The sequence below is a fragment of the Mus caroli genome, unplaced genomic scaffold (genome assembly GCF_978045245.1).
Source record: "Mus caroli unplaced genomic scaffold, Mus_caroli_1 scaffold_2, whole genome shotgun sequence".
Classification (NCBI taxonomy): Eukaryota; Metazoa; Chordata; class Mammalia; order Rodentia; family Muridae; genus Mus; species Mus caroli.
The window spans coordinates 61,520,354-61,545,135 of NW_028227257.1; the positions used below are offsets into that span (position 1 = coordinate 61,520,354).

Consider the following 24,782-nt stretch of genomic DNA (forward strand, 5'->3'; position numbering starts at 1 on the left):
GGGTGTGCTACTGAAAACAGCCCCCCAGGACCATGCAAAGGTAAATACTGCAACCCCCTACTTATAAAATTCACTGAAAAAGGAAAACAAAATCGTTTAAGTTGGCTTAAAGGAAATAAGTGGGGTTGGCGTGTATCCAGTCCACCAAGAGACCCTGGGTTCATTTGTACAATCAGGCTAACAGTGAGACCTTCCCTATCGACCTTAGTTTCCCCACCGCCCCTAGATACAAAAAGCCGTCTGGTCAGTCTAGTTCAAGGAGCTTTTTTGGTGTTGAATAGGACTAATCCTAATATGACTCAATCATGTTGGTTATGCTATGACTCTAGGCCCCCTTATTATGAAGGAATTGCTCAGATCAGGACTTATAATACTACTTCAGATCATTCTCAATGCCTTTGGGGAGAAAACAGAAAGCTGACTCTGGAAGCAGTTTCAGGAAGTGGACTCTGTTTAGGCCAGGCACCTCAGGATAAACGGCACCTTTGTAATCAGACCCAGAACATCCAGCCTAGCAAAAGTGGTCAGTATCTGGTGCCTCCCATAGACACAGTATGGGCTTGCAATACCGGTCTCACTCCTTGTGTATCTCTATCTGTTTTTAATAGTTCCAAAGACTTCTGCATTTTAGTTCAGCTTATTCCTAGACTCCTGTATCATGATGATAGCTCCTTTTTAGATAAGTTTGATCATCGGGTCCGTTGGAGAAGAGAGCCCATTACCTTAACCCTGGCAGTACTTTTGGGATTGGGAGTAGCAGCAGGAGTAGGTACAGGGACCGCTGCCTTAATTCAGACCCCCCAATACTATGAAGAATTACGTACAGCTATGGACATTGATATTAGAACTATAGAACAGTCTATAACTAAATTAGAAGAATCTTTAACTTCCCTGTCTGAAGTAGTGCTGCAAAATAGGAGGGGATTAGACTTATTGTTCCTTAAAGAAGGAGGACTTTGTGCTGCCCTAAAAGAAGAATGTTGTTTTTATGTTGATCATTCAGGAGTAATCAAAGACTCTATGGCCAGACTTAGAGAACGCCTAGATATGCGTAAAAGAGAGAGAGAAAGCCAACAAGGATGGTTCGAAAGCTGGTTTAATAAGTCCCCTTGGCTTACCACTCTCCTCTCCTCCATAGCAGGACCCTTAATTATACTTATGCTTTTGCTCACTCTCGGCCCCTGCATTCTTAATAAGTTAGTGGCTTTTGTCAGAGAAAGAATAAATGCAGTGCAGGTTATGATATTAAGGCAACAATATCGGGTCTTTCAGGAAGCCGGTACCCAGCTCTAAGATTAGAGCTTGTCCCTAAAAGAAGGGGGGAATGAAAGAGTTAATTACTGGACACCTGAACTCTCCATGAACTCTTCAGCTCAGAGTTCTCTTACCCCTCCCATCCAGAGATAGTTCCCGGAGCACTCCTGAACTTTTTACCCCAAGGTACCCCCTCCCAATTGGAAACTGCTCCAGGAACATTTTTTAGATAAGGGGTCTCCTGGAAAAAACCTAGTCCTACCCCTCCCAACTGAAGACTATGCCAAGAACATTTTTGAGATAGGGGCCTCCTGGTACTGTCCCAGAATGTTCCAATAGATCGAGTACATTGCCAAAATATAGGACACGACCCCTTGGTTATGTAAAGCCCCTTGGCAGAACACCTTGGTGACGTAAAACTTGTACTTTTTACCTGACTATTTCCTATAAAAGCTTGTGAAAAGTTTGGGCTAATTGCCGAATCTCCTCTGCGAGTTTCGACCCCAGATATCTGGTATATGTGCTTTTTATGTTCTTTCTTGTCATTGCTATATTAAATCTTACTCTCTATACATCTTAAGTTCGGTCTCAGTGTCTTCTTGGGTGCGCGGCTGACCCGAGGCTTGAGTAAGTGCCTCCCTTTGGGAGTTTTGGAGTCTTTCACTGGAAAGAAACACAATATTCTGGCCTCTTTGCAAGCTCACGGCTGCTGGCACTGAATGAATGGACAGCGTTTAGCTAAGAACAAAGTGTCTTTCTATAGTTATGTCATATTCTATTAGTCAGGTAGAAATCATGCTTTGGATAGGGTTATCTAGAGTCACAGAACTTACGGTAGGTCTCTCTATATTAAGGGAATTTATTGTGATGTCTTACAGTCTGTAGTCCAACTAACCTAACAATGGGTAGCTGTGAATGTAAAGTCCAAGAATCTAGTAGTTACTCCTGAGGCTAGTTGTTTAAGTTGGTCTTCTGTAGAAGTAGGTTACAACAGATGTGCTGGCAAGCAAGTGCAAGTTGTGAAACTTCCTTCTTCCAGTGTCCTTATGTAGGCCTCCAGCAGAAGGTGTGACCCAGATTAAGGTGTGTAACACCATGCCTGTATCTAAAACTTGATTTGTCCCAGGCTGACCTTGAACTCAAGAGATCCGCTTGCCCCAGTTTCCTGGGATTAAAAACATGTACTACCTTGCCCAGGCCTAAGCTTTTCATGGCCACTATGCCTCACAATCTCCATGTCAAGATCCAGGTCAGAAATCTATCTTCCAGCCTCAAGATCTGGATCACAGGTGAGCCCTCCACTTCTGGATTGTAGTTCATTCCAGATGCAATCAAGTTGACAACCAAGAATAGTTATCCCAAGTCAGAACATTAAGAAACTGAAAAATCTTTAGGGCTTGGCTAAGCAACTCCTTCGCTCACATGGCAAAGACCCCATGTGGTCAACATTGCCCTATGTGCTGTCTCTTACCTGGGTTGAGACCTTTGCTCTCCAAAATTGCTAAGCAGTTATCCTGAAACTTCTCCAGTAGCTCCACTTTCTGTGTCAGGTCCTTCAGCTCTCCCTATGGAGTGGCAAACCGACAAATCAGGAGCCGTCCTACCAGTGGTAGGTCTTCCCTGCCTGTATTCTTGGTGAACCACAGCAGGAGCTGGCTTCTCTTCTGTCTGCAAGGGTCACTTTGCTCTCACCAGAGGCATCCAATGAGTCAGAACTGGGTGGGCGTCTTACCTGAGTCTCTGTCAGCTTCTGGTGTAACTGCTTGTTGACAGCCTCCAGCAGCTCATTTTTATCCTTTAGTTCCTCCTCCGGTTTTTGCTTATTAAATGGTTTGTAGCTAAAACAAAAGTTACAGTAATATGAATAGGTGCCAGGTACATACATGCTTTTGAGCTGTTTAAATGGGTTCTAGTCTTGACTTCCTGATAGTGGTATGTTTCTTGATTTCTAGAATTAAGACAATACCTCCATTTTATAATATTACTATAAATAAGAGGATCCATGGACACTGTTTAACCTGCCTGCTGACACATGGCGAACATGTAATCAGCTGTCATCCTTATCATTAAACCTTCACTTTGAATGCCCTGAGTTTTCAAAAACACATGTGTGCGTATGCATGGTGCTTCTATGTGCATGCAGAGGCCAGAGCAGGACTTTAGGGATCTTCCCTGTTGCTCTCCATTTCGTTCCCTTGAGACAGGAGGACTTCCTGAATCTGAAAGCTCACCTAGATCACCAGCCAGCAAGTTCCTAGGTCCTACCTGCCTCCCACTCCAATTCTGGAGTTACAAGCAGGCGTGGCCATGCTCAGCTTTTTAGGAGGGTGCTGGGATTCTAACTCTGGTCTTTATACTTGCATAGCAAGCACTCTTGCCCACTGAACCATTCCCCAGCCCTGAAATTGTTTTCTCTCTTCTCTCCCCCCAGTCCCTCCCTCCCTTTTTGGTGGGGGAGAGTGTATATTTTTTAAATAGGGTTTCTATTGCTGTGATGAAACACCATGACCAAAAAACTTGGAAAGGATTTTATTTGGCTTGTGTTTCCAGATCATTCTTTGTGGTGGTTTGAATATGCTTGGCCCAGGGAGTGGCACTATTAGGATGTGTGGCCTTGTTAGAGGAAGTGTGTCACCATAGGTAGCATGCCTGCCTAGACACTGCCATGCCCCACCTTGATGATAATGGACTGGACCTCTGAATCTTTAAGCCAGATCCAATTAAATGTTGTCCTTTATAAAAGTTGCCTTGGTCATAGTGTCTCTTCATTGCAATGAAACTCTGAAGACAGAAGTTAGTTCCAGGGAATAGGGTATTGCTGTGGGGTATAGGCCTGGCAATGTTTTTGTTTAGAAGAATGTGGATTTTGAGACTTTGGGAAGCAGTAGAAAACTTTCAGTGGGGCTTAATGGGCCATTCTAATAGAAGACTGTGGTACTGAGGGCAATTTGAACTTTGCAGACCTGGGCCAAGAGAGATTTCAGAGAAGTGTTAGTACGTGGCCTAGAGACTGTTTTTGTTGTATTTTGGAGAAGAATTTGGCTATTTTTTTGCCCTTGTCTGAAGAGTCTGTATAAAGCTAAGGTGAAGAGACTCAGATCAATTGCATTGACAAAGGAGGTCTCAAAACAATCCAGTTTAGACTATTTGCTGTTGTTTAGTCTAATGAAGAGTGTTCTGATGAAGTATAGCAAGCTTAAAAAGAAAAATATAAAATGTACAGTTCAAGCAATAAAGGGGCACCAGGAAGTGAAATGGAGCTGCATCCTGGGTTTGAGGAGATAAACATATTAAGAGGGTGGTGACTTTGGGGCAAGATCCAACCAGCTAAGCTTATTGTTTATGTTTGCATTTGAACAAGAATAGTTATGTCATGTTAGGTGTTATTATCTGGTTATAGTTTTCATTTGGACTTTTAATCTGGAATGACTTTTAATCCAGAAATGGAGGGCACACTTGTGATCCAGATCTTGAGGAATAGTGGCCATGAAAGCTCTGGGCCAGGCATGGTGGTACAGGCCTTTAATCCCAGGAGACAGAGGCAAGCAGATCCCTGAGTTCAAGATCTGTCTACAGAGGAAGTTCTAGGACAGCCAAGCTTAGGCAGTGAAGGGGTTGAAAAACAGAAAGCTAGTGATAATGTAATAGAAGAGGGGGGCCATGTTCCAGTTCTAGGAAGCAACAGAACTCAGCAGTTTCAGCCATGTGGCTCTGGCTTTAGTCAAGAACAGAGGGAACTACTGGGATAATTGATGCTGGTTAGCTGGAGCTAAGAAATTAGTGTTGAGAGACCAGCATCACTGTGGTAAAATCTTCTAGGAAGTTCTTTCTGAGAGCACAAAGAAGCTGGTTCCAGACATAGCCAAGGTTGTACTTAGTGCTGCAGCTAGACTTGGCAATGTGGAAGAATCACGCTAATGGTACTGGTTTTGAAGGCATGAAGGGGTCATGGAGAGCAGCTGAGGCTTGGCACTGTGAGAGGCCAGAGAAGGCCATTGGTGAAGGTGTGGTCTCAGTTGCAGTTGACAGCTGTAGGCTTAAATTTGTTAAAACCTACTTTAAAAGTGTACTTAAATACTTGAACCTCCTTTCTACCCCACCACTCAACAGAAGTAATGGAAAGGAAAGGTCAGTAGGGCAAAGGAGGATGTGGACCTGTTTAGAAAGAGTTCTTTGGATGAATCCAATCTTGGTTGTCAGGATATCAGCAGTTCAGTTTATATGAATCAGCAGCAGTAGCTCAATTCACTTGCAAACACCACTCATGAATCAGCAGTGGCAGTTTGATCCAGAAAAAAAACCTGCAAGGCTCTGAGAATTGGCCCATGAGTCCCCAGAAGCAAGAACCTTCTGGAACACCACCAGAAGTTCTTTGGTACATTTTTCTCTACAATCAGCAGAGAGTGGCAAGGCGAACCAATACCACCCAGCATCAGCCATCTGTCTGTTGGGTTATCTTTATACTCTTCCCAAATATCATGTGTTCTCTCAAGCATCGGTTCTAGCAAAACAGCCCATGCCTTTTTCCCAGGCAGCTTTCAGAAAAGCACCATGTGTCTGTTCTCAGCAAAAACATCCTCTCATATGGCAGTTTCCAGAAAAACAAGCCTATGGGGGCCAGGGAGTGGAAGGTGGTTTAAATATGCTTGGTCCAGGGAATGTCACTATTAGGAACTGTGTCCTTATTGGAGGAAGTGTGTCACTGTAGGAGTGGGCTTTGAGACCTGCCTAGCTGCCTGGAAGCCAGTCTTCTGTTTGCCTTCAGCTCCTCCAGTGCCATGCTTGCCTAGACACTGCCAAGCTCCCACCTTGATGATAAATAGACTAGGCCTCTGAACCTGTAAGCCAGCCCCAATTAAATGATGTCCCTATGGGGCCTAGCAAACACAGGAGTGGATGCTCACAGTCAGCTATTGGATGTATCATTGGATGTATCACAGGGCTCCCAATGGAGAAGCTAGAGAAAGTACCCAAGGAGCTAAAGGGATCTGCAACCCTATAGTTGGAACAACATGATGAACTAACCAGTACCCCGGAGCTCTTGTCTCTAGCTGCATATGTATCGAAAGATGGCCTAGTCGGCCATCACTGGAAAGAGAGGCCCATTGGACTTGCAAACTTTATATGCCCCAATATAGGGGAATGCCAGGGCCAAAAGAATGGGAATGGGTGGGTAGGGAAGTGGGGGGGGGTACGGGGGACTTTTGGGATAGCATTGGAAATGTAATTGAGGAAAATATGTAATAAAAAATATTAAAAATTAAAAAAAAAAGAAAAGAAAAAAAAAGAAAAGAAAAAATGATGTCCCTATAAGAGTTGCCTTTGTCACGGTGTCTCTTCACAGCCATGAAACCCTAAGACACTGTCCAGCATTGAAGGAAGTCAGGACAGGAACTCCCTTGGGACAGGAATCTGCAGGCAGGAGCTGATGAAGAGGCCATGGAAGGGTGCTGCTTACTGACTTTGTACACATAGCTTGCTCTGCCTGCTTTCTTATAGAACCCATGACTACCAGTCCTGGGATGGTCTCACCCACAAAGGGCTGAGACCATCCCTCATTAATCTTTAACTAAAAAAATGCCTTACAGGCTTGTCTGTAGCCTAATCTTATGGAGGCATTTTCCGAGTTGAGGGCCCCTCTTTTCCAGTGACTCTGGCTTGTAGTGATGTAAGACTAGCCATAGCCAGCACATCCTACAACCCTAGTTGACCTAGGATGACCCTGAACTTATGAGAATCCTGCGTCAGTCTCCTAAGTACTTCTATTACAGGCATAATTCAACACCTCTACAAAGAAGCCCTTTCCGGTTACGGGGGCTGCTGAGATGGCTCAGTGGTTAAGAGCATGCACTGCTTTTCTAGAGGACCCAAGTTCAGTTCCTAGCACTCACATCAGGCAGCTCATAACTGCCTCTGATTCCAGCTTCAGTGGAGGTCTGATTCTCTCTAGGCATCTGCACTTACACACACACATACACAGGTAAACATTTCAAAAATCATGTCTTAAAAAGAGCTTTTGGGCTTCCTGCTAAGACTATTGCTCAAGATGATGGTACCACTGATCTTTACCCTGATGGTGGTGCAGTCTTAATCCCGAAAGTCCTCTCAGGTACATGGTATGGCACCCAGACTTACACACATCACACATCACAGCCTAATGTGATTGTCCTCTACACCCACAATTGCAAGCCTCCACCCTGAATCGACCGCATGCTTACCTGTTTCTGAGGTTCCTCCTGCTCGAAGCCTCTGCAGCTTTCACCTGCCTATGGAAGCAGAATCAAAGCTCATCAGAGAACCACAGTAGCTGGTGCTACAAATAAGGTGCAAATAAGGGCTTAGTTTCTTTGCTGTTTTGGGACAGGGTTAGAAAGCCCAATCCTCCTGCCTCAGCCTCTTCAGTTCTGGGAGTGCAGGTGCATGCTATCACACCTAACTTAAGATAGTTGAGTTTCTGAGGAAAAAAACAAAGAGTACACCCCAGTAACTAGCGCAGGCTGAGAGCTGAGCATGCGTGCTGGTTTCACCCCAACAACCCGACAGACCTCAGCTTGCTTCGGATATTATGACTATCTCATGTCAACCACATTCACCTGGAAGAGGGTCACTGCCTAGAGTCACATGTACATGCTAGGTCCTGAGGCTGGACCCCGCTCAGGCCTATGAATGAGGCTTACAGTCGGCCTCACCTTTCAGGCTATGACTGTTTGGCCAGATTATTTTATGAGGATGGGTGTTTTTCCTATGTGTGATATATATACACACACACACATACATACACACACATATATATATATATATCTCACATCAAATGTGTGTGCGCCTGGACCCAAAAGAGGTCAGAAGATGACACTGGATCTCTTGGAGCTAGGTTAGAGATGGATTTAAGTTACCATGCAGGTGCTAGGAACAGAACCAGGGTCCTCTCCAAGTCAAAACTGCTAAACCATCTCTTCAGTCTCTAATAAAACATTTCTGGTGCTCGGCAATTTCTAGAAAAATCAGTATCTCTCCCTGTCCCTCCACCTGTCTGCTGGACAGTCCACCCAGGCCCTTGAACACACCAGGGTAAGCTCTTGGGCTCTCTCTGGCAAGCTGCTATAACCAGATGCCAGCGATCTGCTCTCACCCATTCTCTCGTCTTGATTTGGTGACTTTTGTAACATCAGGCTCTGGACCTCCTGGATGAAGATGTCTAAGCAAATCAGCTTCTTTGGATTTAACAGGTAGTTTAGAAGTGGCTCGAGTTTGTGTATCTGAAAGGGAAAACAGGAGTGAAGCCACAGCACAACCCACCAGCCTTCTTGCTGTACCACACAGAGCCCCACTCTGAGCTACCATAAGCCCTCATTTTCATACTGTCCAATCGTAAGATAGGAATAGAGGTTGTTTCCAAAGAAAGTCTCTACACCGACTTGCTTCAAAAATGGAGACGGTTCTTGACTCTGCCTCCAAATGCTGGGGTTTGTAGGTGTACTGTTTATGAAACAAAATCACCAATGTTTGATTTACCTATGGGGACTCAGGAGCCAGTCGCTGTGGTGAAGGCCTGCTAGCTCAGAGGCAGAGAAAGCACCAGCTGGTGACCTAGAGGGAAAAGCACCTTCTCCTTCCCCACACTGTCTTCAATCCCCTTCGACTCAGACCCTCCTCTCTCTTCCCTGGCTTTTCTTAACTTGTCACTCCCTGTCAACTGGTGGCTGCTTTGTTTCTTCCCCTGTCACTGACTTCACTTAACTCTTGTTTACAGGAAGCTCTTGGGTTAAATATGTGTGCCAGGGCTGAGTCACACCACAAGAAACAGGTTTTTCCAGGTCACAATCTCAGGGGTCACAATGTGAGCTTGCAACAAGGCGTGCACGAACACACAAAATTCATTGCTCCGAGTGCCTGATGAGACCCCAAGCTTGACAGGCTGCAGTTACGTGACAATGGAGGCAGAAGGAAAAGCCCAGCTGGAACTGCCCCTCAAGACTCCCAAATCCTTTCTCCCCAGACAGCTTCTAGCTGTTTTAAGTGTTGCCCACTTTCACCAAAATGTCCTCCCAACCACTTTGAGACATCTTCATGTCCCGGTGGCTAGGGAAATATCAGGTATATGTCCAGACTTCAGGAATCAGCCACAGGTGGAATAAAAGGAACATGTCAGCTCTGGTCTGTTTCACTGCCCTGGACATATAAACTCTTTCCTCTCCTCTTCCCTATGCCAGGCTCTCGACCTTCCAGTTCTTGTCCTTTATTGACCCCTTGTTAAGAGATTCCTACTTGGCCCTCTTGCTGATCTCCTGACTGGGCCAGACCAGGTAACCCATCCCCCTCCCCACCCACGGTGTAACACACACATGCCATAGCACCTATCAGGCCCCAACCCCTAAGCTGTTCTTTCTTTCCAGCTCAGAAGGTTTTAGATTATACGGACTCCACTTTCTTCACTGTAAATGGCTCCTTTAAACTGGATGTAGGTTAAAAGGCATAATAATTAAATAATTACTAAGTTGAAATGAGGTATAGTGCTGAATCGTACTGTAGTGCACTTTGTATTTAATAAAAAGTTTATTCAAATAACTTGCTGCACATTAATTTGGAGTAAATATAGTTCTTCAACACATTTTGCTTATAGGTACAATTTACAGGGCATTAGAAATTTAGTTTCAATATTCCTAACACTATGCAATTATTAAATGGGTTCTTCCGAGGTATCTGTTAGAAGACGTAACTTCATAGTATTATCTTGTCAACTCAAGTAGTAGTAAGTTAAATACAGTATTATATCTAGCCCATGTAATTAGAGTTCATAATAAATTGAAAACTAATTCATTAACTGCAACCAGCTTCAACAATCTGTATCTGCGGAACCCTGAGGACTACGCTGTAGGGGAAAGCCATTAGTAGAACTTAAGATGGTCTAAGAAGAGAGATGCTAAGGAGAATTAGATGGCTGGTGTAAAAGAAGAAAGTTTGTCAAGCCCCTCCTCCCAGGGTCTTGCTGTATAACCTGCAGCTCACTACATTGACCAAGCAGGCCTGGAGCACACGTGCATTCTCTTCCCTGGATATCTAGAGCGAGCGAGCGCTGGGATGACAGACTGACAGGTGTGTACCACACCCACCTTCATTTCCTGGGGGGTGACTGACAGGTGTATACCACACCCACCTTCATTTCCTAGCTCTGTTTTCCCTTTGTAGGTGGAGACAACCTAAAAACTTCACAGCTAGCTATTGCACTACACGTGACGTGAAGCTGGGGCAGGGATTGCAAGCAGAGAGATGAAAACTTTGGTTTGGTGAGGAAGGCTGTCACTGCCAGCTATCCAGGGCACTGTGAGGAAGGGGTGTGTGTGTGTGTCGGGGGTGGGGAGTGTGGTGGAGAAGCAGCAGCAGAAGGCTGCAGAGTCCTGCCTCCACTCCTTAAGCAATGCTGCTGCTAATGGCACTAGGATGTCTTGAGACACCCAGGGCAAAGAGAATAAACCTTTAAGCCTGGTGGAAAAGCCTGTTTTACTTCACTTCAGAGGCCAAGCCTGCCTGCCGCTGTTCTCCAATCCGCTGCGCGGAGTCATCTGGAAAGGGATGGTAAAAGGATGCTCCTAAGCCCTCCTAACAGGCACCCAACACCGGACCATCTTCTGTGCTATAATCTCCACGTGAGGCAGTACAATCACTACAGACCTCACCTGATGACTGTCAACCACCAGAAAAGCAGCACAGACCAAGACAGAAAAGCAACTACAAATTGTTTTCAGCCTCTTTCTTCTCTCAAGGTTCTCAGTAACTCTGTCTGGGCCAGGCTCATCTCTCTCATTCCACTCAACATATATTGATGGTCTGCTCGGGAGAGCCACTGTGCACCTGTTAATGTGAACAAGGAACCCTGGAGTTTTCTCCACAATCTTAAGACAACCAATCTTTACCTGGAAATAAAAAGGATAGCTGCATTAAAAGCAATTTCTAGGGTTAAAGAGATGACTCAGAGGTTAAAAGGGAAAATTACTCTTCCAGAGGACTGGAGTTTGGCTCCCTGCACCAATATAAGGTGGCTCACAACCACCTGTAACTCCAGGTCTAGGGGATCAAGGCTCCTGACTCTCGATGGGCACCTATGCTTATATGCCAAGCCTCCCCTGCACCACATGCACACAATTTAAAAAAAAAGGTTCTAGAGAGGCAAGTGTGGTGGCAGTGAGCCTGTAATTTCAGCATTCCGGAGCGGAAGTGGGAATGTTGCTGAAAGCTAACGTTACACAGGGCTAGAGTGAAACCTAGCTTTTAAAAAAAGGCGGGCGGGAGGGAAGGGCTGGGGCGGGGGGAGAAAAAAGGAAAAAAGGGAGGCCAAGCACTGAGCATGGTGACACAAGCCTTTAAGTACTCAGGAGGCAGAGGCAGGATCTCTGTGTGCTCCAAGCTAGCCTGGGCAGCATAGCGCTGCATAACCTTGGTAATCGCAGAATGGGGCTGGGTCTGAAATAGGAACAGGGACTCTCTTACACAGCCTAGTTGGGGTGAGGAGCAGGAGGATGTCAGATCTAACCGAACGCCGCCCCGACATACAGATTTCGTCCTTCTTAGTCCTAGCATATAGACTACAGACCCCCGGCTGGTGGCGGTGTGGACACCCACCTGCGGGCAAGCCGCAGCTCGGCATCGAGTGAGGCTGCGCATCGCACACCGTCTTAGCACTGGCCATCGTAGCCGGGTGGCTTGGCTGGACCCTGAAAGTGCAAGGCGGATATTAGCAGCGCCAGAGCCCCGCCACGCCAGCCCGCCCGTCCTTCCACCCGCACACATCCCGCAGAGCTTAACCCCGGTGCCGGCTGCTCCCATCCGCCGTTCTCTCCGCTCCCTTTCAAATAATGCTCCGCAGCAACTGCCCAGTCCTCGTTAGAGTCTGCCGCCGCGCTTTCAAAAGGAAACTTCCGGGAGCTGGGAGGGAAGGGGCGCGGCTCCGAGTCTGTAGGCGGCCCTGTTGTACGGAAGGCTGTCTCCTGGGCCTCGGCCTCGGGAGCCGCCATGCTGTACGGAAGGTTCGAGCAGAGTTGCTCCAGCCTGCTGGTCGAGGCTGGGCCAGGGACTCACTGGGCTGGCTTGAATGGAGCTATTGAGCCAAGCTGTCACATTCCAGCCAGAAGGCAGACACGTGAACTCGCCTAGCGTCAAGTCACAATCCTCTTTATTTGGTCTGTGATTGCTAAGGATCCTGCCAGGAATACAGGTGGCCTGAATAGAAACTACCAGGGGAAGAGCAGGAGAGCCTACTTGAAGGACACCAGTGGGCTGAGATAGCTAATGTGCTTAAAAATCCGCATGCAGATTTAATTACAAATTAAAGTTACTCATACAAAACGAGGCAGATTTTCAGTCGTCACGTTAAAAACACAAATACCAAAGGAGCAGCAGCCTGGTGCTGGACATTTAAGAGGGTGACGGAGTAAGGGGAGTATATAGAAGGGCTGACTTTAGCTCTGCCCTCTTGGAGATTATAATCCAGAAAACACACTAAACAGACAACTGCAAACACACATTTACCATCCATGGGAAGACAATGAAGGGAAAACAAAGATGTTATAAGAGAGAAAAGCAAAGAACCAGTATAAATTGGAAAGACTGAGGTCCTGGTGGTCCACAGTGGTGATTCTAGCACTCAGGAGGCTGCCACGGGTGAATTGCCCTGTCTTTGAGGTCAGCTTAGGCTACATTCCAGGCCAGTAGGAGCTACAGAACAGCAAAACCTTATTTAAATAAATAAGATTTAGGTGTGTTAGATTCAGGAAAGATAAGGAGTTGTTAATCTCAGGAACAATGAGAAGTGTGAAATTTTAAGGTAGAAATGGATCTCTCTCTCTCTCTCAGTGACAATTTTGGCATTTTGATTTCTTTTATGAGAATATGTTTTTGTTTTAATCCCTGGTGTGGGATATGGGGCTGCTTCAGACAGTTCACAGCAACTGACTATGATGTGCCTTGTGCTCTATCAGAGTGTGATGGTGTTATGTTTGGATTTTGGGAACTTTGTAGAGGGTATATAAATGCTAGGGCACTGAGAAATGGTGTGGGTTGTTGGTTGCTTGCTGTTGGTTATGGTTAGTCACACTTTGTTAAGTAGTCATGTGCAAAGAAGAAAGAACAAGAAGAAATTACATACCCTGACAGTGAAGATTATACTTGCCCCCAAGGAACTCAATGCCCCTAAGCAGCAGGAAGTGGTCTAAAGATAACGTCCTTTCTCCTCTTTCTTTTATTCTCTCCTATCTAGTGTTAGGGGGTTGAAAGGGTGGCGAGGGTGAAAGAACCCACACAGTAACCAAAGACAGTTAACTTGCTCTCTCTCTCTCCCTTCCCCCTTTCTCTATCCTATCTTCTCACTCCTCTCTCCTTTTTCTCTCTCCTATCCTCTGCCTCCTCTCCCCTCTCTCCTTTTTCTCTCTTCTTTCTCTATCCTATCCTCCTCTCTCCTCTCTCCTTTATCCTATTCTCTACCTCCTCTCTCCTCTTTCATCCCTCCTCTCTCCTTCCTTAACAGGTGCTCACTATGTAGTCCTGGCTGTTCTGAATTTATTACATAAACCAGGCTAGCCTTGAACTCACAAAGATCCAGAACTACCTACCTATGATCTATCACAGAGATATACTTGTACCTTGGGAGTCCTGGGATTAAAGACATGGACCAGACTTTTTTCTTGGTAGAGCCCTTAAAGTCATTTTCTTCCTATTCTTTTGGTAACCATTTGGAATTTTCTATGCCTGCCCCAGTACCCAAATAATGACACTGAGTCCTATTTATTTATGAATTAATGCCTATGGGATTAATTAATGTGATGGGAGTTGGTCTGGTACTGCTGTGTATTCAAATGCTAAATACTAGCCCCCAAGATGTGGTTACCCCCAATGAGCAGATTCTTACATACACGAATTATTGGTTGAATGAAAATGGCTACAGTCAATTACTCAGGTGACTAGAAATAGACAAGAGTTTTAGTTACTGGGCTGGGGATTGCAGTCAGGGATGATGAGGACGGAGAGGGAAGAAAGAAGAAGACGGATAGAACAGGAGGTCTCCATTAGATAGGATGGACCAGGAGCCTGGGTCCAAGTAAAATGGACCCTGGGGATAGTTTAACATTGAGTTTGGGCTCCTGACAAATGGCACCCATGCATCTGCCCACCTACCTGCCCAGGAGTACACGCGCACACCAGTTAATTTTAAGATGCCTTGGATACTCAAAGGCAGGACACTTCTAATCCTCTGCCTGCTACTCTAGGCCCAATCCTGGAAGTGACCAGTGGCCACTTATCTAAAATCTCCCATGGCTGGTTGGCTTTATCTCCTACAATGACCATCCTTCTTCCACCACTTCATCGACTTTTCCCTGCTGCGCCCTAGCCCTCGCAACTCTAAGGGTCTCGCCCTGTCTCCCTTTGCCCAACCATCAGATGCTGGCATTTATTGGTCAAACCAAATGGGGACAAGGACCTTTAGCGTTTGGACATGCAGATTTCCCGATTGGATCAAAGCATTAGAACCAGTCTCCAACAGGATAAGCTGGTGGAACAGAAATTACCCAGGAAGTCATAAATGACAAGTCTTTGGGAGCACAGCTGGGAAAGTAGACAATCTAGTATATAGGAAAATAGATTGGGGGCTCCCCCAGTAATTGCCCCAAAACTATTATAAATAAATCGTAGTCTGAGTTTCTTTAATTTGGAAGCAAGACAGGGGTAGAAATAATTTAATAATTTATATTTGGAGCATCTTATGTGGGGCATAGAAGAACCCAAACAACCCGAGAGAAGTTACCACACCAACCCTCCCCACAAAACAAAACAGCTTCCAGCTATAACTCTGTCATTTTAATACTAAGAGGTTAAGAAATGCAGCTGCCAAACAAACAACAACAACAAATCTCCTAACAATCACATACAGCCAGTTAACTAGTCCAAAGGGCATGGGAAGGCCTCTCTCAGAAAGAAATTTCTCAATGCACTTCCCTGGGCTATATACAGCAAAGGGCACCAGCAGCAGCTGCTAACTGGAGCCTCAGGCACTTCCCATGTGTGTGACAGTGCTCACCGGGGTCTCTCAGTCCCAGGCACTGCAGACCCTGGGAAACCAGAGTATACCTGCAGGAAAAACCTGCCTCTGTGCAGAGAGGCATGGTGCAAAGGCTGAAAATCAACAACACAGCCCTGCGTGGCATGTGGGCCTGGGACAGGTGGCAGGAAGCAGGCTCCATACCCCCTGCAGGGACCTTCAGCATCTGGACAGGAAGATTCCTGATCTGGGGAGCAGAATTAAGACAAAGCATTAGAAGCACTTCCAAATGGGGAGAACGAATAGAAGACAAAATAACTAAAATGCAAGCCATCTGTGGATCTAAATAGTCCACGTGTGAATCTTGTAAATTTTTCTACCAGACCTAATTCTCAATCAGCCTCAGCTAATAATTTTGAACTTAAACTCTTTAAGTCTTTATAAGGTTTGAGATACATTGCGTAACTCTTGAGTAATTGAGTAATTGATCTAATTGTAAGCCACAGCCAATTAATACCTTCCAACAAGCTTTGAAAAACACCAAGAGTTCGTAATTGGTCTCTCCTGGTTTGTATTTTCTGTGGTCGAATCTTTTGTAGAACCATTTTATAGTCTAGATAATTAATAGAATCTTTGTAGATTTTTCAGGAGCAATCTGTAATCCCCAGCAAGGTAAAATTCTCTTTACCTCATCAAACAACTTTCTTAAGGTATTTGCATCTTAATCAGCCACCAAAATATGATCTATATGATGGTAAATTATGGATTGAGGAAACTGCTTATATCTAATGGTTGTTGTGAAAAATATTGACATAGGTAGGACTGTTTAAAATTCCTTATGGCAAGACCCTCCCACAGTATTTTATAACAAGTTTGCAGTTATTATAAATAGGCATTGAGCAAACAAACCTTTCCCTGTCGTGCTCATGCAAAGGGATTGTGAAAAAGCAGTCTTTTAAGTCATTCACTATAGTTGGCCATGCCATTAGGTAACAAGGAAGGCAACTGGCTTCCAGGCTGTAAAGAGCCCATTGGCTGAACGATTTTATTAATTGCTCTCAGATCTGTTAACATCCTCCATTTTGCAGATTTCTTTTTAATAGGAGAGTTCCAAGGGCTTGTGGACTCTTCTATATGTTGGGCCTCCAGCTGCTTTTGGACTAGCTTTTCTAGTGTCAGTAACTCCACGTGTCATAGGCCATTGTTCTATCCAGATAGGTTTGTCAGTTTGCCACTTGAGTGTTAGGGCAGCTGATGATCTCTCAGTAGTGGCTTCTCAATATAAAGCTGAGGAGTCTGTCGTATCCTGCGTATGAATAGCCTTGTCAGTTTGTAACTGTCTTCAATAACATTTTTAAATTTAAAATTTTCCATATTAGGAACTTCTCCTTTTTTGCAGCCTGTTTCTCCTCCTCCTCCTCCTCTTTTTTAAAGATTTATTTCTTTATTTTATGTATATGAGTACACTGTAGCTCATTTCTCATTTTCAGACTGTAGCTGTCTTCAGAAACACCAGAAGAGGGCATCAGATCCCATTACAGATAGTTGTGAGCCACCATGTGGTTGCTGGGAATTGAACTCAGGGCCTCTAGAAGAGCTGTCAGTGCTTTTAACCACCGACCCATCTCTCTAGCCCTTTACAGCATGTTTCTAAAGTTGGAGGAATGCCAATCTGTGCCTCCCACTGTTGCAATAGATTTCTTCTCCATAGATTTATGGCTATATTAACCACATATGGCCTTAATTTTCCTAATTGACCTTCTAGTCCTTTGTATTTAATCCATTTTAGATTTTGTTTTACCTGAGGCAATGTCCCAATTCCTAGGAGCTGTATTGATACCCCTTGAAGTGACCAAGTTAGATTCCAGGAATCTCGTGAAGTTATTGTTACATCTGCTCCTTTATTCACTAAGCCTTCAGTTTCAATTCCATGTAACTGTAATTTTAACTTTGGTCTCTTATCATTTATAGTAGCTTGCCAAATTATCTGGTTTTCTTTCTTTCTTTCTTTCTTTCTTTCTTTCTTTCTTTCTTTCTTTCTTTCTTTTTTTTTTTTTTTTTTTTGTATCTTTAGAATCTCTCATTTTATCCATAGGAGCTACTCTGCTTCTATTAAATTCTTATTTACACTTTGAACAGCTCTGTGTGTCCTATCAGGCTTTGATTTTTCTAGCTGTTTTTCAGAACAGTCTTTCCTTGGTAGACAGGAAACAGATGAATGGCTCATGTTGTCTTTTTTTTTGGGGGGGGCGGGGCTTGAGCAAGGCACCTTTGTCTATTTTCCAATGTTAAAAAATTGCCTCAAATATCTTTAGATAACCTACACTCATGAGCCATATTACTGTTCCTCCACATCTTCTACATTTTACAGGACGCTTTCTTCCTGAATTATTATTATAGAATTTATCCTTATGATCTGCTTGTCTACAGTCCATGGGGAATGACCTGATGTTTTACAGCCACTGCAATGGGCAGTTTGTGGTTTTATATCTTCTGTAATTATTTATCCAACCGCAACTGAGTTGTAAGCATGAGAGTCTATAGCCACAGTAGTTTTAATCCATTCATAAAGGCTGCTCTGGTCTTTAAAGGTCAAATGGCCTTTTTGCATTCAGCATTAGCATTTTCAAAAGCTAGAGATTCAATTAAACCTTCTCTAGCAATTGGATCTGATATTGCTTTATTTAGAGCTGAAGCCAATCTTTGTAAAAAGTCAGTGAAAGATTCATTTGAATCCTGGGTTTTCTTTGTAAATTATTCAGATCATCTCTGTTGTTCAACCTTGTCTCAAGCATTTAAAGCTATTATAAGACATTGTTCTAGAATGGCATCATCAAGGGTAATCTGTATTCTCAATTCAGAGTTCCGACCGACCTTCACCTAGTAATTGATCCTTGACAATATCAATGCCTCTTGTCCTATTTCATTGCTCCATAACTGAAGTCTTGTCTCTCCACCATGGTAGCCATTGTAGTCAAGGGCCAGGCTCTAAGGTGGCTATCATCAAATCTCTCCAATATTCTGGAATTATATGATTTTGAGTGACCCAGTTATTAAATATCTATTTTACATATGGCAAATGTAAGCCATAGGTCATTATTGTTTCCTTAAGTCCCTTTAAGTCCTGGGCCTCTATAGGCTGCCACCTAAATTCTTGATAACATTGTAGACTTCCCTCATCTCTCTCTGGTTGCCTTAGCATGGCTGATTTTAGGTTTTTTAATGGATATAGACTGTCTTTGTGCAGTCTTGTCACAATGTGGTGCTGGAGGCTTTGGATTGGATTCATCTGAAATTTCTTCATGATTCAAAGACTTGTTTAAATTTTGTTCTATCGTTGCAAAGATTTTTCAGTCCTTTCCTTATCTAAGTCTGTTTTCTTCTTATATCTCTTTAAAAGAATATATAAACTTGCAATCATTATTGAAAAAAATAATTATTTGTGTCATTGGGTTTTTCTCCATTTTTTTAATGATGTATTTATTATTATATCTAAGTACACTGTAGCTGTCTTCAGATGCACCAGAAGAGGGTGTCAGATCTCATTATGAATGGCTGTGAGCCACTTTGTGGTTGCTGGGATTTGAACTCAGAACCTTTGGAAGAGCAGTTGGTGCTCTTAACCACTGAGCCATCTCTCCAGCTCTTTTCTCCATTTTTAACACAAAGTTATTTTCTTTTTAGTTTTACTTTACTCTTTTTTTAAAGGACTTCCCATGTATCCTAGCAAGTCTGGTGTCTTTTTATCTTTTTTCAGCTGTCTCCACATGTTTGTGGTTGGCAACCATCATGTCTCTCTGCAGTTCAGCTAGCACTTTGTGCAGGCTGCTGGCTCTGGTCAGCTGCAGGCTTTCACTCACGTGTCCACGGGCACTGCCAGACTGGGCTGGGCCTGACTCTGGGAAGTTGGCTCAGGGCTGCATCCTGCCTGCTGCTGTCTATTCTACCTCCAGGCCTCAGCTCACAGAGTACTATGACACCTAAGCCTCCTTACTCTTTGGGAGTTCTTAGGCAGCTACTCCTCTTGGCCACATAGTGCAGGCTACCCCAGCGGCAGACTTTTCTAGCAGGCATAGGGTGTAAGCTGGTTTCCTGTGGGCCACAGTTCTTGAGAGCTGATGGACCCAGCTAAGCATTGCTGAGTCCGACTGGTGTGCCTGGGAAGTGCACTGGGCTCTGGTTTGCTCTTTCTTAAAAGGACCACTTTCTCCCTGGCTAGGAAACTGTTCTGGGAAGTGTTCGTTCCCCACCTTTCCACCCTGGGCTTTTGCTTAGGCTCTAAACTTGTAGGAGCCCTTATGTTGGATACCAACATCTGTAACCATCTGTAACCAAGATTTGAAACCATCTGGGCTTTTTCATGCCCACCCAGCTCCGGAACAGAGACATGGAGGCTTATTTATTTATAAATTAATACCTAAGCCTTAAGCTAGGCTTGCTCTCCAAGTAATTCTTGACTTATTTTAATCCATTTATATTCATCTATGTTCTACCACATAGCTGCTTACCTCTCCTCAGTTTCATATGTCTGACTTCCTCTGAGTCAGGTGTGGGAAATAGAGATAGAGAGAGATAGAGATAGAGATAGAGATAGAGATAGAGATAGAGATAGAGATAGAGATAGAGATAGAGATAGAGAGAGAGAGAGTTCCTATCTCTCCTGGAACTCCCACCTTCCCGCCATCAGCTTTTTATTTTATCCAGTCATAGGGTGTCTTCATACAGTGCATATAAACATTATCCCTACATCTTTTATTGTGTGTCTGAGTGTTTTTGCCTGTGTCAGGGGCCAGATGAGACCATTGGCTCCCTAGGAACTGGAATTACAGAGACAGTTGTCAGCCCCAAGGTAGATTCTGGGAATTGAATCCTGGTCCTGTACAAGAGCAGCAAGTACTCTTATCTGCTGAGCCAGCTCTCCAGTCCGTCATTAGTATTCTTTAAACAAGATAATGGCAATAAAACTGGGGATGTGACTCGGTAGAGTGCTTGCCAAGTATACAGGAATACAGAAACCCCAGGCTTGATCCCCAGAACTGCATAAAGCTAGGGATGACGTCCATACCTGTAATCCTAGCTCTCAGGAGATATGGGAGGGGAGGAATTCAAGGTCAGTCTCAGTTTCAAGTCAGTTTGAGGCTAGCTTGGGCTATGTAAAACTGTTTCAATTTTTTTTCACAAAAATATAGCAATGATGCATATGTTATTTATATTGTATTAAGCAACCTCAAGATGATTTAAAGTATATAGGAGGATATATGTCAATTATATGCAAATACTCCGCTGGTTTACACAAGGGATTTGAGTATTCTGGGTTTTGGATCCTGTGGAGTTTTGTAACCAGCCTATTGCAGGTACTTAGGGGTGACTGGACTCTTGAGAGTTATTGGTGTACAAATAAATTAAAGTTATCACACTTGGTGAGATTGTCAAAAGAATTACAAAATGAGCCTTGAAGCTAACAGCAGAAACTCTGTCATTAGAAGTTGTGATGATAGAAGGTTCCTGTCAAGGAACTTGATAAGAAGGCACAAGAGAGGCCCGGGAGGAAAGGAAAGCAGCACTTGACCCAAGAGCCAAGGAGGAAGTGGCAAGTATTTATGGAGAGGATGGCCAACGATGGGAAAGGATGGAGAGAAAAGGGCTTTCAAGGTCAAGGTCCTCAGGGTGAAGAGGTCAAAGCCAGACTGTGTATGACCCTGTCAGAGAAGGCAAGGATTTGAGCAGTGGTACTAGACCCGCCCAGTATATGTGAGCCCCTAAATTCAATCCTACTAATGTGATAAAATTAGTAAGATAAAAAGAGTAAGCTAAGCCAGGTGGCAAAGGCGAACATGTGTAATCCCAGCACTCAAGAGGGAGAGGCAGGCAGATCTCTGTAAATTTGAGGCCAGCCTGGTCTATCTACAGGTCCAGAACTGTTACTCAGAGAAACTGTGTCATGAAAGAAAAAACAAAACTAAAACCAACCAACCAAACAACAACAACAAAAAAACCCAACCCAGCAAACTAACAACAACAACAAAAGATCAAGCTAGATGAGATCTAAAAAGAATCCATTTAACTTGGTACACACAGGTCATGGTGAGTCTAGCAAGAGAAACTGTGGTTGGTAGAGAAGCTGGGATGAAAGCCACTGTAGAGGCTGCCAGTGAAAGAGGAGGAAGTGAGAGTCAGGAAATGGAGAATAGAAACCAAGGATGAGCTTCAATGGTGTTCTCAGAGATGTAGATACCAGTGCGTGCGTGCGTGTGTGTGTGTGTGTGTGTGTGTGTGTGTGTGTGTGTGTGTGTGTGTGTGTGTGTGTGGTGATAGGAGCACAGCAGTATAGACAGCATGCTTTTGGGGGTGGGGGTGGGGAAGTGGGATGGTCAGAGAGCAAAAGGAAGGAAGGTGGATCTAGAGTAACATCTGCACACTCTTTTCTTCACATGTGCCCACAAAATAACAGTGCTGCTGGTATCTTTTTGTTTGCTTTTGAGGCAAGGCTTCAAATAGCCTAGGCTGGCCTTGAACATATGATCCTCCTGCCTCTACCACCCATGTACTGGTATTACTAACCTGTGGCACTATGTCTAGCCCAAAACAAGTTTTAAAAATGATAAACTAAGCCGGGCGTGGTGGCGCATGCCTTTAATCCCAGCACTCGGGAGGCAGAGGCAGGCGGATTTCTGAGTTCGAGGCCAGCCTGGTCTACAAAGTGAGTGCCAGGACAGCCAGGGCTACACAGAGAAACCCTGTCTCAAAAAAACAAAACAAAACAAAAAAAAAAAAAGATAAACTAGCAGTGTGTGGTGATTCAAACCTGTAATTCTACCCCAGAGGATGATGTCATGGTCAAGGTCAATCTTGGCTGCATAGTGAATTCTAGGCCAGTGTCTTAGGATGCTGTGATGAAACACCCTGACCAAAAACTACTTGGGTGTGAAAGTGTATATTTCAATTATACTTCCATATTACATCATCACTGAAGGCAGTCAGGGCAGGGACTCAAGGTACAGTAGGAACTAGGAAACAAAAGATGCAGAGGCCACAAAGGAGCACTGATCCCACAATGGGCCCTCCCCGTTACTAATTAAGAAAATGTTACAGACTTGTCTGTAGTCCGATCTTATGGAGGCATTTTCTTAGTGAGGTGCCCTCCTCTCAGATGACTCTAGCTTGTGTGACATTGATGTAAAAGCTAGCTAGCACAGCCAGAGTGGATGACAGGATGAGTCCTTGTCTCAAAAAATAATTGTAAAGGCCAGTGAGCTGGCTCAGTGAGTAGAGGCACTTGCCTACAAGCCTGCTACCTGATTCATATTATGGAGAACTACTGCCATGGTCCCGTCTCCAACACAGGTTATTACATATATGTTCCCAATAAACCATAAATAAACAAATTAAGAGCTTATTTTTTTAATAAATACTTTTTTCTTCTCTCTCTGGCCCAAAGATTTATTTATTTATTATGTAATTACACTGTAGCTGTCAGACACACCAGAAGAGGGCATCGATTCTTATTACAGATGGTTGTGAGCCACCATGTGGTTGCTGGGATTTGAACTCAGAACCTTCAGAAGAGCAGTCAGTGCTCTTAACCGCTGAGCCATCTCACCAGCCCAAGAGCTATTTTTAAAAGTACCCTCTTGCTTGTTTTTAGTTGATAACTAGGTATTTTGTTTGTGGGTTGGTTGGTTGGTTGAAGACAAGGTCTCTCACTACTCTGCAGCCCTGGCTGGTCTGGAACTTACTATGTAGACCAGGCTAGCTCCTGCCTCTGCCTCCCAAGAGTTAGAACTAAGGGTGTATGCAATCATTCCTGTCCCTTGTCTTTGGGTTTCTGTGATTGTTTGTTTGGTTTGGTCTTCGCCCATGATTTTAGATAATTATAAGGGTCATAGTTTCAGTGTGGTATATATTTTGTATGATTCTATAAGTTCATATATTTTTCTTGGTGTTCTGTTTGTATAATTTCTCTTATTATGTCCTCATGGGTGGGGATTGAAATCCAGAATTTTGAGTATGCCAGGAAGTATTCTACCCTTTATACTATGACCTCAGACCCTATTGTTATGTCTACACACACACACACACACACACACACACACACACTGCAATTTCTAAACTGTTGATTTCGTCCACTGATTTTTTTTTTCTTCTTTCAGACATTTTAGTTTTCATGACCAGGTGGATATTTTTATACAGTCCTGTAGTGGTGAATCTGTTAATCGGCTTTGGCTCCCGGCTGGTTGCACGCAAGCACCCACCCAAGAGCTCTCCGGATTTGAGAATGAGAGACACACATGTGCAGCTAATTTTGATATACCTTGACTAGCTTAATGGCATACATTATCCCCTTCAACTTTCCTGAGTCAACATGCTAACTCAGCATTTCATCTCTGCTGCACCAGACCCAGTCTGGGAGTGGCTGCTGGGCCACCTCCCTGGGATTCTTACTTGGCTGGTTATTTTCTTTCCTGCAGCTCTTACATCTGATCTTTCTCCCTCCAAGTCATGGTGATTCTCTGACTTTCCTCCCTCTCCTGGCCCCTCGCCTGCTCAATCTCAAAGTTCTGCTTCCATCTTTCTGACCAGCCATTGGCTGTATGGCAATTCTTTATTATCAGTCGAAGCCATCCAGGGGCAGGGACTTTCAGGTCTGGAAGCACAGCTTTTTTGGAGCTAAAATAAGACAAAGCATTAGAGCCGATCCCCAACACATTCCAAATTTCTACTTATGACATATGGAAGAGGGCTGGAATAACCATTTGTCTTTGTCTAATTATCACTTACGTGTCAATTTGGGCTTTATTTCAATTGATTTTCTTCCCTCATAATGGGTCATTTTTGACTTGCTGGTAATTGTTTTGCTAGAAAATCCTGACATTGTGAATGTTGTGTTTTGTTGGGCTGGTTAATTTGGGGTTTATATAAATATTCTTGTGCTTTCCTGGGATGTATTTAGTTGCTTAATAAGAATTTACTCTTTCCTAGTCTGTTTTAAGATTTGATAGGATAGGAGCTGAGGGTGCAGCTCTGTGATAGATTATTTACTTAAAATGTGTGAAGTTGAGGGCTGGAAACACAGCTCAGCTGATGATAAAGCATTTGAGTCTTCTAGAGGAAGCTCCTACCACCCGTATGGGGAGGCTTACAATTGCCTGCAACTCCAGCTCTAAGAGACCTGACATGCTCTTCTGGACCAGGGGCTCTCACACAGATATGCACATATCTATATACAAACAAACACAGATACACACACAGACACATACATACACACAATTTAAAGGATAATTACAAAACAAAAAATAATGTATGGAATCAGCTCCAAACACAAAACAGGAAGAAAGGGCCAGGTCAGGTCGGGAGACTTTTAATCCCAACTTTGGGAAGGCAGGGGCTAGTGGATCTCTTATGAGTTTGAGGCCAGCCTGTTCTGCATAGCAAGTTCCAGGCCAGCCAAGGCTATATAATGAGACTTTCATGAGAGCCAGGGATAGATAGATAGATAGATAGA

General features: G+C 44.0%; 1 protein-coding gene across 2 annotated transcripts in view; it reads right to left on the reverse strand.

Moving 5' to 3' along the window:
- The window catches only part of Knstrn (kinetochore localized astrin (SPAG5) binding protein), a 28,165-nt gene extending 15,812 nt beyond the window's left edge, over positions 1 to 12,353 (reverse strand). For both annotated transcript variants that reach the window (XR_002377337.2, XM_021155482.3), the window contains exons 1-6: positions 12,055 to 12,353; positions 11,872 to 11,963; positions 8,384 to 8,510; positions 7,473 to 7,520; positions 2,987 to 3,092; positions 2,726 to 2,819 (exon numbers count right to left, since the gene is read on the reverse strand). Coding sequence is in view for 1 of the 2 variants with exons in the window: in XM_021155482.3 (XP_021011141.1) it covers positions 2,726 to 2,819; positions 2,987 to 3,092; positions 7,473 to 7,520; positions 8,384 to 8,510; positions 11,872 to 11,963; positions 12,055 to 12,263 (676 nt within the window). In the remaining variant the exon portion in view is untranslated. The remainder of the gene's footprint in view (positions 1 to 2,725; positions 2,820 to 2,986; positions 3,093 to 7,472; positions 7,521 to 8,383; positions 8,511 to 11,871; positions 11,964 to 12,054) is intronic.
- Positions 12,354 to 24,782: the final 12,429 nt, after the last annotated feature.